Genomic DNA, 12,103 nt, shown 5'->3' with positions numbered 1-12,103 from the left:
TTTTTTTTAACAAAACGTTGTTGCACTACATTTCTGTGCTTTTCAGAAGAAAGTGACCTTTGAGCCAACAAGCTCCTACCTGTTGAAGAACCTCAAGCCTTTCTCAGCCTACACTTTCCAATTGGCAGCTCGTAGCAAGCATGGCATTGGTGCATATACCAACGATATTTCCATTGACACGCCTCAGACGCGTAAGTAAAGCTCCATAATGTAGAGTGTGTTTGGGATGTGTGATAAGAGTTGGGCTTTATTTGAGCAATGCAAAATATACAAATATCACTTGGAAGGCATTTAGTAGAGGGCAGACATTTTCACAGATCAAATAAATGGATAGCCACTTTTTACATGAAACTAAATTTTGTGGAGGAGTGGTTAGCGCATCGGCCTCACAGTTCTGAGAACAGGGTTCAATCCACGTGTGGAGTTTCGTGTTGCGTGGGTTTTTCTGGGTACTCCAGATTCCTCCCACTTCCCCAAAACATGCATGGTAGGTCAATTTTGCACTCTAAATTGTCCTTAGCCATGAGTGTGAGCCGGAGAGGTTGTCTGTCTACTTGTGCCCTACAATTGGTTGACAACCAATTTAGGATATCCCCCACTTAGTCCCCATAGTTGGCTGGGATAAGCTCTAGCACTCCCAGCGATTTTTGTGAGGATAAGTGTTACAGGAAAAATGAATGAATGAATTAAAATTTGGCAATTCAATTCATTAAAACGTGCAAACAAGCCTTTGATTGATATTATATATGAAATGTACACAAAGAAAGTGAACAAACAGCAAATTCAAAAGAATATAAAATGGCAGAAGAAATGTTTAATACATTATCATGATAATTGGCATTTGAATTTGCATTGTTCCAAATAAGCCAACCTGAATTCCGACTTACATTGACCTCAGCTTTGATATTTCAACAAATGTCAAATGTGAGTTCCAAAACCTGTTTTTCTTTCCTAATTGGCTTAGGACAGTGAAAGTTTTTACTCTAGTTGGCTATCAATTTGAGGTCTGTAAGAGGTTCAGTTTAAGCGTGGCTATGCAAGTCAGAGGTTTTATAGCTGGAGATATGTTGTCCACCAAGGATCAACTGCTCAGAATTGAGTAGAGCAAGTAAGTTCTTTGTCTGTTCGAAGCTCTAGTCAGTCTATTTTGTGATGCATCTCTTCGAAGTCATTCACTCTCTTTTCGTCAGTCCAACAGAAGTCAACACTCATCATTCAGTATCTTTGTTCCGTCATCTTGCTTTTTTAGTCAGAGGACCATTTTTTTTCTTGATAGCTTCTGTTCTCCAGTGTTTTGTTTTCATTTTATGTTTTTTTTGTCTTCTGTTCTCTGTCTTGTGTGTTGCTCCATTCCATCCCCATTCCTCCACCTCACCCCACTTACAACTTACACACACCACCAACTCACAATTACCCAAAACAATTCCAACTCTGCCTCCTCAAACTGGCCAATCAGTTCCTTCAGCACCTCCCCAGGACATAACATGCACCAGCCCCACCTCTACCAGCATCCTGGTAAGTTGGGCACCACCACCTTTGGAGTTTCAGAACGGCATCATTACGGGGTACACCATCCAGTATTCCACTACTGGGGGCAACAAAACATCCAAAAGGATTGACGGCATTCCTACGGAAGGTTCTCCGTATCTCTTGGCAAACCTTGAAAAATGGACTGAGTACGGAATAACAGTGCGGGCGCAGACGGAAGCCGGCGACGGACCTGAGAGTTTACAGCTGATTATTCGCACCGAGGAAGATGGTATGTTTCCATCCACCGCTATCAATGGCTACAATACCTCTGCTATACTAATACGACTAAAAAAAGCTCCAAACACCTGAATCAAAGAGCATTTTTTCAGCACCTTCCCTTTTTTCCCTGCACAACCACCAAATCTGGGGAAAAAAAACCCTTTCTCTTCCCGAACTACTGCTTTCTCTCCATCCGCAGCAATCCTTTTCCCTTTGCTGCTTTTTGTCTGCACTCTCGTTTTTGTTTTCTTTTTTTAGTGTCTTTTGCACCTTTTTATACCCAAATCCCAATTTTGGGATCTCCTTTTCTTGGAATAACAAATAACCCACAATAACTTGGCTGAACCTTGGCCTTTCCTCACGTCTGACTGCCCTCCCAACTTCCTAACACCTTGACATCTGTTTTTAATGTGTTTTAATCTGATAGCCTGGGTCTTTTTGCCCTAATGGTGTTTTATTTTAAGCTTTATTTTGACTATTCCTACTTAATGGTCGATACACTGCATTCCACCAATAACACTAGCTTTAGTGTTGTGGGAGAGAGTGTAGTTCCTGGCAGCACAAGAGATGTTTTTTTTTCTTGATAACAATATTTTCTCTTTGACTGTCTGCCACTGTTTATCTGCCCGTGGCGACAAATCCTTTTCTATCTGCCATTCTTATCTTTCTCTACATTTGCTTCTTATCCGTCACTGCTTTTTCCTCCATGTTTTTCCTGAAGCACCCACATATATATATTTTTTACTACTATTTTGACCTTTTTTTCCCCCCAGAGACATGATTTTAAAATTAGACTTTTTGGGTGGCTGCATTTTTACATCAGTTTTACAGTATATTTTTCCACCACCAATCTATTTTTAATCCAAAAGAATACTTCAGTGCCCAACGTCAGTGACCCTTGACCTCTATCCCAAAATGCATTTATAGTTCCAAGTGGTCCTCCTCGAGGGGTGGACGCAGAGACAGTGAACGCCTCAGCCATTAGGGTGAAATGGCGAGCACCAGCCCCTGAGCTGCAGCACGGTCAAATCCGAGGCTACCAAGTGCACTACGTGAGGATGAACTACGGCGAGCCTCAGGGTCAGCCCTCTATCAAGGACATCCTTATAGAGGATTCGCAGGTATAACTTCCCAGAATATTGAGTTTAATGCATAATGCCTTCATCTTGTATTAATAGTTGTCTTTTCTGTGCTTATTTTATCGATCAATATCCAGTGGGAATATGACCAATCAATTCAATATGTGAGTAAATATCTATTTATTCTTCTTCAAATGTGGCTAGTAAAGTACATATAATAATAATAATAATAATAATAATAATAATAATAATAATAATAATAATGATAATGATAATGATAATAATAATAATAATAATAATAATAATAGAAGGGTAGAAATACAGAATGGGAATTGTTTAGTAAATAATGTGATCTACACTGCATCAAGATTAATTGATTCCAGCCTTTTGAGATGATCTGCAATTGGCTGGCAAGCAGTTCAGGGCGTAACCCACCTCTTGCTCAAACTTAGCTGGGATAGGCTCCAGCATACCCACAAAAGAAGCCATGTTGAAGATTGATGGATGCTAAGATGACCACAAAATATACACTTATCCCAAAACATATTGGACCAATAAATGAATTCCTAGTCACGTCAAAAGATGAATATGAGACAGCAGATAAGCACTTATTTTTTCAGTTCAGAATTTCTTCGTCAGATAAACAGCTTTTGTTAGGACCCACCATTGTTTGTGAGTTAGACTTGCCAACATTTTAAAACTGAATACATACATGTAGTTTTTTATTTAATGCAATGTACTGAAAATACTTTGAAATAAAAGTTAGTAGAATGTATTTTTTAAATGTCAAAACCAAGTTGGTCTCAGTTTAAAGTAAAAACAAAAATTAGTATTGTTAATTGTTGGTATTTCTTTCCCCCAGAGCACTATTTACTAGGTCAGAGAGGAAAAATTTAGTTTTTATTATGAATGATTTCTATGTTTTTACCTTAGGTCATGGATAGTTGCCAACACTGTACAACCGCTTATTGTCTTGCAGGATACAATTCTTGGAGAATTGAAGGCAGACACCTCCTACTCTATCTCAGTAGGAGTTTACACTGCCAAGGGAGATGGTGCCCGCAGCAAACCTGTTAATGTCTGCACTGCTCTGCCGCGTAAGTTGCAAAAATGTATTCATTCATTAATAACTAAGTGCAAGAAATATTAATGATTCTGGATAGTTCCCAATTGGTACCGTCATTTCCAACTCAGTTTTTGGGACAGAGGTAGTAGATTAGATTAGATTAGATTAGAACTTTATTTCATGTCGCATTTGGGAAATTTCCTTGGTTGCAGTAGCAAGACAGACTACAAATCAACCATACAGCTATTTCTGGAGTATTGGACAGTATCGAATTTGGTCTCAAGATCGGATCCCATCCTGTAGTCGTGTGTGTTTTCAGTACCATTGTGATTTTCAAATTCTGTAAATCAAACTGCTGGGCAAATATTTCTGTGTAACTAAGCACGGAAAAATAACGAAACACCATGTTAGAACTCCATAGGGTCAAAGAGAGACACACAAAAATTATCGTGGAGACGCAGGTCCTTCTGAGGCAATGGGAGCCAAGAAGGGTGTTGGGAGACTGCCAATGGGAGGCCAACGTGGCATTGGGGGGTAGACAAGGGGAGAGCAACTCTATCATGCCAATTTAAAAACAAAATACAGGATAGCAGAAGTGTATTTACATTTCGGGGGACATTTGATTTTGTTTTTTGTTTTTTTGTGGTGGGGTGGAAGACAACTTGAATTTGTTTTTTTTAATATTGGAATTAAATGTTCCCTTTGAAGCTTTTCAAAACCTGAATATTTTATAAGTGGAGACATTTGTAAGTAGAAGTCCCACTGTACTTTGAATGTTCTTTCCCTAAGCACCTGCTGGTGTTCAATAATTGAATTATATGCTATAAAGCAAGAGGACGCAAAGATGTAAACAGTTTTGATGCAAAATACATTACATTTTAACTAAAAATAAAAGTGAAATGAAGGATTCAAAGAGAGTAAATCTATGTTTGCAATTTAATCACTTTTGTTCACCTCATGCTGTTTTTCTTCTGCTTCCTTTTTGTAGTGCCTGAAAAACCCAAACTAATGGTGAGCGCAACTGACACTGGCACTGCTCTGCTTCAATGGTACCCACCCCAAAATCCTCCCACACCACGACTGGGTTACCGCCTCACCTTTGGCCGAGTCGACGTCCTTCCATTCACGGTGGTGGAGTTCCCCGCCAAAGAAAATCGCTACACAGCAGTGGACATCCAAAAGGGGGCAAATTATGTGTTCAGACTATCTGCCCGTAACAAAATGGGATATGGAGAGGAGGCCGTTAAAGAAGTAGCCACTGCTGAAGGCCCCCCAAATGGATACCCAGAAGATATTATCTCAGAGGAGATGTCAGCCAATTCCCTACGTGTGACATGGAAATCAGTGCCGATTGTTGAGCAAAATGGAAAAATTATCAAGTACTCAGTGCTCTACAAAGATATAAACAGTCGGGGTAATTCCTCAGAAGTTGTGGTGCCCACCCCAGGGTCAAGTGTTTTGTTGGAGGGTCTGAGTGCCGACACTGTGTATGATGTCAGGGTGTGCGCGTTCACGGCTGTCGGGCCCGGGCCATACAGTCCCGGTGTCCAGTTTAGGACGCAGCGGCTAGACCAAGGTAGGACCAATGTTCACTGCCTAACAACTCATCCTCATCTTTCAGGACACCACACATACTTTCTAAATGATTTCATCCTAGTTTTCAACATAAACACAATCATACGCACTTCTAGGTACATCTTAAGTGTCCTTTTTCATTGTCTTGTCGCTGTACTCTTAGACAAAAGATCTTTTTCCCAAAGAAAGGTAAGATGCTTGGGTTTGTCCAAGCAAATATACTAGATGGTTGGTACTAGAGGATATTACGCAGTTATGCCCTTTAATAGGGGTTAGGGAAAAAAGATTTTAGTTGTTTTGATATTTTGTTTGTTTTCCTCTCATTTTTACACCTTAGTTTTTGCCACCAACTTCAGAGTCAAGGCCGCCATGAAGAATTCTGTTCTGTTGTCTTGGGAGGTCCGAGACAAGAATCCTACCCAGCCATTTACTGTAAGTGCATTGTTTCATTCACACATCGATTTTATCAATCAACATATGGTTGCTATTAGTCATTAAATTGTCATTAGTTTTTCTTTTAACCACATTAAAAGGCTTAGTATTTTGTGACAATTTTATCTGATATTGCAAAATACATTAACATGTTAAATGTGACTTTCAACATTTAATATGTTTTTGAAAAGGCATTATCTGAATTAGCTCTTGGTGAAACATGACGCTTGGCAACAATAGCGAATATAAATGAATATGATATTTTGGAGTTGGCTTTCATATTGCCCTGTCACTACAGATTTCCACCTGGTCTAATAACAACTTTATAGTCTCAATATTTTCTAAAGTGTCATGAAAAAGGCATTTATCTGATAGGTCTTAAATCAAATTGGTTATTGCCAGCATTGGCAGCCAATGTGTTAAAAAATCCTTGAGAGAAAATACAAATTGACATTCGAAGAAGGTTTCATAAAAAAACTGCACTGCCCCAAAAAAACTCAAATTTTAGCATGTTGGCCTACTCCACCCATTCCAAATCACAATCCTTCTCCTTATTTAGATCCTGTACGGAAAGGGTCAGTCTGTGGAGGTGGACGGGAAGCAGACTCAGAAGCTGATCACTGGGTTGCAGCCAGACACCTTGTACTCGTTCTTGCTTACCAACCGAGCTAACAGCGCTGGTGGCCTGCAGCACCGCGTCACCGCCACTACTGCGCCAGACATCCTGAAAAGCAAGCCCATCGTCCTGGGAAAGACCAATGCTGATGGCATGGTCACTGTGCAGCTTCCTTCTGTGCAGACGACAGCCAAAGTCAAGTAAGGATAGCACATTTTTCACATAGGAATGTGACTTAACACAACAGAGATATGCCAATGAAGTTCTAATGAAATTGACGTCTCTACTGGCCCTTTGAGCTAATTCCGCCGACCTCCCTTGCATCCCATCTTGCATTTATTAGCCAAACAAAAGGGATTTCTCTCTTTGAGTTGACGGCCTTGCGATTCTTGGGACTCCCATAGCAGACAGGGCAAAAGCACAAAGCTCGTTATTTCTTTCAAAGCCTGAATAAATACAGGGAAGCCGAGTGCTCTGTAGGATTCCATTGTAAATTGTGCATGAGTCATTCCACTACAACACCCACAGTGATTGTGGTGTTCCTTCATCATGTCAATTTTTTACTCTCGTTACACCCGTTCCAGTTTGATAAAAGATGTGGACACAAACTGAAATCAACTCCAGCTTTCTTTTTATCACTAGTATACATCATCTGCAATTTGAGGCCACTATTTGAGAGCATAGCAGTTTAGCTTGCTGCTGCAATTTCAACTTTTCACCACATTTGATGAAATGCCAGTTAACTTATTATGTGCGAGCACTGGAGTGAGTCCTGCGCTAGGGACACATTTATCATTCTAGAGTGATTGCCCTCATAGTTTGGCGGAAGCTATGGGTGCTCGGACCAATAAAAAATTCACTTTTACTTCTGCCCTCCAATGTGGCTCCATAATTCAGACACTTTTTTTTAAAACCTGCACGTGAAAACCTCTACAATGGTTAACTGTAGATTACAAGAAAATAAAAGACTTTAATCTCATAATATTACAATTTGAATCTTGTTATAGTAGAATCTATGATTTTATACTTCAATTTTAACCTCGTAATAGTTTGATTTTAATTTCTTAATATTTAGTTTTCTCACTTGGATTATTACGATGTATGACTTGTAATTTTCCGCGGCACACTTGAGCATCGGGAAAACACTGGGTTAAACACTCAAAATTGTCCCAAGGTATGAATGTGACTGGTTGTATGTCTCATTGTGCCCTGTGATTGACTGACAACAAATTCAGGGTTCCCCCCAACTACTGCCCACAGTTAGCTGGAATAGGCTCCTTCACCTCCAGTATCCTTGTAAGGATAAGCAATACATAAAATGATTGAATCTGTGGGATTTTCAGGGCTCCATAGAAAACATTGCATCTAGTTCAAGGTCTGTGCATTTAAACTCATCACGTCTTTTCTTTCAGGGGTTATTACGTGGTGGTAGTGCCACTGAAGAAACAGCGAGGAGGGAAGTTTTTGAATCCATGGGAGGACCCAGACCAGATGAACTTAGATGAGGTAGTCATTCTATTCATGTTATTGCCAAACGGCAAGTCATTAGGGAATGAAAAAAGCTCACACTTTGACTTTCACGGGCCGTTTTTGCTCAAGGGTTTTACGTCTTCTATCTAACTCAATGGTACTTTTTCTTAAGGAGCCACACTTATTCCAGCAGTCAATTTGCTTCATGCTATACTTTACAAGAACCTTGAGCCAGCAGGTTCAAGGTTATTCACAGTTGATACAAAAAGTAAAAACAAGAAGCCAAATGAAGAAAAAGAAATTCACCTCCAAATAGATGGCACTATCAACTCAAAAATGGTTTTAACCACACATGTAAACTAGTACATTATTTATCCTGAATAATTTTGTGAATTGCTGCAAAATTAAACCCATATAGAAGAGAATGCTGTTTGTCAGATAAAATACACATTCAAAAGGTTTGACCAGAATGATTTTGCTCAGTGGGATTTCTCTTCATGTCCTCTGTCTGATGATAATATGGTATGTTTACCTTGGTAATATTCTATAAAGAGACCATTGGTACTTTGACAATCCGGTGAGAGAGAGTCTATATTTAGCAAATTTAGTTTACAGCAGCAACTTGGCTCCAGGCCAATGATCCCATGCATACTTGTATATTATGCATAAAAACCTAATTCAATTCATTTATTACCAGTTATATATGTAATTCATTTGCTACAGTCTGTTGTGAGAGGTTTACGGCTGCAGCTTCTGACAGTGTTGTGAAAAAGTAAATTGGAAGTAATTGAGTCCTTAATCATTTACACACACACTGAATTTTAAGACTTGAGAGAAAAAGAATTGTCATTTTAATCAATAAACACTTAAGGTACATATAATAGATAATCATTAAAAGAAAAATAACACCCCAAAAATGTTTCAAAAAGATATCTTATAAAATAATCTCAAATCACCGATTCAGTCAGTGTGTGAATGATTTATCTTCTTAACCTTTTCCCGTTAATCTTTCAGGATAATTCTACTGTTTTTTTTTCCATTTTGTATCTTATTTTTTTCCATCAAAGCTTGCTAATTGTTACCCCCAACTGTGATATCTTTCCATCTCAGCTGCTGAGAGAGATTAACCGCACCAGTGTGAGCCGAGCCCTCCGCATCCGCAGACAAGTCGGGCAGTCAGATCCTAGGGCGTACGTCAGCGCTAGCTTTAAAACCCTCCCAATGGAGTTCACGCTCGGTGACGGACAAAATTACGGCGACTTCCGCAATCATCCTCTGCAGAACGGCCAGGAATACGTGTTCTTTGTGCTCGCCCTGCTTGACCTTTCGGAGAACGTACGATTCAAACCCACCCTCCAAGTTCCTCAAAATGTTTTCTGATTTCAACATTGATACATTGCATCCTCTCTACAGACCATGTTCTCCACTAGCCCGTATTCCGATCCTGTGACATCATCAGATGTAGACCCACAGCCAATCATTGATGAAGAAGAGGGCCTCTTATGGGTTGTTGGCCCGGTGTTGGCCGTCATCTTCATTGTGTGCATTGTCATTGCCATCCTTCTCTTCAAAAGGTACCAGCTCCGTAGTGTATACTTCACTCAGGTGAACGTATCTGAATCCACATCGTTTTTACTCTTATACATTCTAGAAATTGTTTGTTTCTCTTTGTTCCAATTAAAGTTTAATGAAGCAAGAGAAAAAAAAACATTTTATCTGCTTTTCAGACAGTGAGGGAGATATTGTCTTGCCAAATGAATAGAAGGTAGATTCATTTATCGAACATTATCACTCTTAAGGATAATTATCAGGCCTCCCTATTGAAGCTTTGTTAACGCACATGAATAATTGCTGCAGCATATGCGGTATGGGAAAATAAATATCCATGATGCTGATTATCTTAAGTTTAGGATGATCAACGGCCATTAGTGTGCGGCTTGATGCTGAGCTCCGGCATGCAGAGTGATCCTTTAAATATACATGCCCCCATCTAAAATGCTTTTACAAGACAGTGATAGGATGATGGATTCCGACTGTAGTCAATTGTTGTTTAATAATAAATACTGACAAAAGAGAAGAGGAAGTAGAGTACAGTGGTACCTCGAGATACGAGCTTAATCCGTTCCGGGACTGAGCTCGTATGACAAGTTACTCGTAACTCGAGGTAAAGTTTCCCATTGAAATGAATGGGAAACAATTTAATTCGTTCCAACTCTCTGAAAAAAACACCAGAAACAGGATATTGGATTGAAAAAAAATGTTTTATTTCTTATAATTCGCCATATATTGACAAAGTAATAAATAACGAGTGGTTTAATAGAAATAAAGTGTTTAATCTAACTAAAATTGGCCGGATTTCGCCGAGGGGAGAGGGGCTTCGTTTTTTTTTTCCCTCCACACAACGCACTCGTAAACAGAACAAACACTCCACCCTCACGTTCGCTATCGATGGGCTGTTTGCTGTCGTACTATTCCCTTCAAAATATTCCGAAAATGATGCACACAAATGTCCTCACAATCGGAGAACGCACGACCACTTGCCAACGAGGAGCAAGCAGTCTTATCAGCGATCGCCCCGCTGCTCATCTTCTTCTTCTTCTTCTTCTTCTTTTTCACCTCAGGCGCCTGAGGATTACCCTCAGCAGCGCTAGGGCTGCCACTGGAACACGGATAAGTTCATCCAGGGAGTTGCCCAAGCCGCGATGGTAGCGTTCGGTCATTAAGGCCGGACAGCGGAGCCATAAGTGTTCAGACGACTCTGTTTCCTCGTCGCACAGGCGGCAGCGATCCGAGTCGGATTTCTCATGGGAGCTACAGGGGCGCTGGCTAGCGGCTCCTTTTAGCTTGTAGCATCTGTGTTCGCGTCCCATCGAACGGCGCCTATGATAGAGTTGCTGCCGGGGATACTTTTGCGAGCACGAGTATACTTCATTACCCAGAAAGCCCTCTTTTCACCGCGCATGCGCGTTGTGCGTTTCCTGGTCTGAATAGCTCATCCGGTGCTCGTAAATATTGTTATACACGAAAGATATGCCAAAAAAAATGCCATGGCAACCTGGCTTGGTCGCATGACGAAACTTTGACCGCATCACGGGCGAATTATTCGATCGAAATTTCCCCCGTAAGACGAGCATTCCGTATGACGAACGGTCGTATGACGAGGTACCACTGTATAGGAAAACTGATAATAATGTTGTCCACCTTTGTCTATTCCTTTATGTGCTCCTCTTCTCCAATCTGGATGCAGCAAACCCGACAGGTAACACCTAAGCATTTCCCTATGAAGTTAATTTTGCATAGCAAAAATAAGATTTGTTAAATCATTATGAATGCCATCTTATATACAGCCATTGCTTTAATGCAGTGATTCGGAGAACATGTGTGTGAATGCTGATGGATGTTTTCACGAGGCAAAATGTCTAACAAAGAAACACATTAGGCACTATGGGTTGATGCATTGCGGCTTACCATAACAGTCCTTACTTCTGCTCAAAAATATGTGAATGTTCAATTATCTCACAATTGGGTTTGCCAGCAAGTCTAAAATTTCCAAACAAAGCACACGCTGCTACTTCTTATTTGAAGGAGTTATTTGTCGCCCTGCAGTTAAGCTTGACTAAAAAACAATCAATGACTTGATTCGTTTTGGATTTTACACACGTCAAGCCTTTCAGCATTCACACATCAAGATTTTGAATATTGAGTTGAGTATTTACAAGGATTGGTACTTTTTTATACAGTTCAGAAGTGAATTAGGTTTAGTTGTTAAAGTGGCCAGATGTTATTTCCAGAAAACGAGCCGAGGCTGAAGGCAGAAAAGGCAGTTTCCCCTGCAGCAAAGCTATGTCGTCTCATCACCCCACTGATCCGGTGGAGCTGCGCAGAATCAACTTCCAAACTCCTGGTACGCACATCAGCGCAGGCACTCTGCCTTTACTGTATTTTTTTTATTTTTGGGGGTATCGTTTTTGTTTTCTTTGACTCTTGTGTTGCTTCCTTTTCAGCCTACTGTGTATCAGTGTACCGAGGTTATCAGCGTTTGTCAAGTTAGTTGCTCTGCTCCCACTGCCGGCTAAAGATTTGCCGTCATCATTTTCCTCCGCGCCAGTTCATTTC

The 12,103-nt window shown here is 40.3% G+C and overlaps 1 protein-coding gene across 21 annotated transcripts in view; it reads left to right on the top strand.

Annotated features, from left to right (window-relative positions):
• The window catches only part of LOC144077831 (receptor-type tyrosine-protein phosphatase delta-like), a 177,924-nt gene that overhangs the window by 146,215 nt on the left and 19,606 nt on the right, over positions 1–12,103 (top strand). For 14 of the 21 annotated variants that reach the window (XM_077605852.1, XM_077605850.1, XM_077605851.1 and 11 more), the window contains 13 exons: positions 47–191; positions 1,457–1,759; positions 2,677–2,870; positions 2,966–2,992; positions 3,808–3,925; positions 4,883–5,470; positions 5,807–5,901; positions 6,461–6,717; positions 7,930–8,023; positions 9,098–9,322; positions 9,401–9,561; positions 11,235–11,246; positions 11,779–11,891. In XM_077605852.1, the coding sequence (XP_077461978.1) occupies positions 47–191; positions 1,457–1,759; positions 2,677–2,870; positions 2,966–2,992; positions 3,808–3,925; positions 4,883–5,470; positions 5,807–5,901; positions 6,461–6,717; positions 7,930–8,023; positions 9,098–9,322; positions 9,401–9,561; positions 11,235–11,246; positions 11,779–11,891 (2,332 nt within the window). The remainder of the gene's footprint in view (positions 1–46; positions 192–1,456; positions 1,760–2,676; positions 2,871–2,965; positions 2,993–3,807; positions 3,926–4,882; positions 5,471–5,806; positions 5,902–6,460; positions 6,718–7,929; positions 8,024–9,097; positions 9,323–9,400; positions 9,562–11,234; positions 11,247–11,778; positions 11,892–12,103) is intronic. The other 7 variants (XM_077605869.1, XM_077605867.1, XM_077605866.1 and 4 more) reach the window with 1 other exon arrangement.

This window comes from Stigmatopora argus, chromosome 7 (genome assembly GCF_051989625.1).
Source record: "Stigmatopora argus isolate UIUO_Sarg chromosome 7, RoL_Sarg_1.0, whole genome shotgun sequence".
Classification (NCBI taxonomy): Eukaryota; Metazoa; Chordata; class Actinopteri; order Syngnathiformes; family Syngnathidae; genus Stigmatopora; species Stigmatopora argus.
The sequence above is the reverse complement of the archived record's forward strand: the minus strand, read 5'-3'. Positions and strand labels throughout refer to the sequence as shown.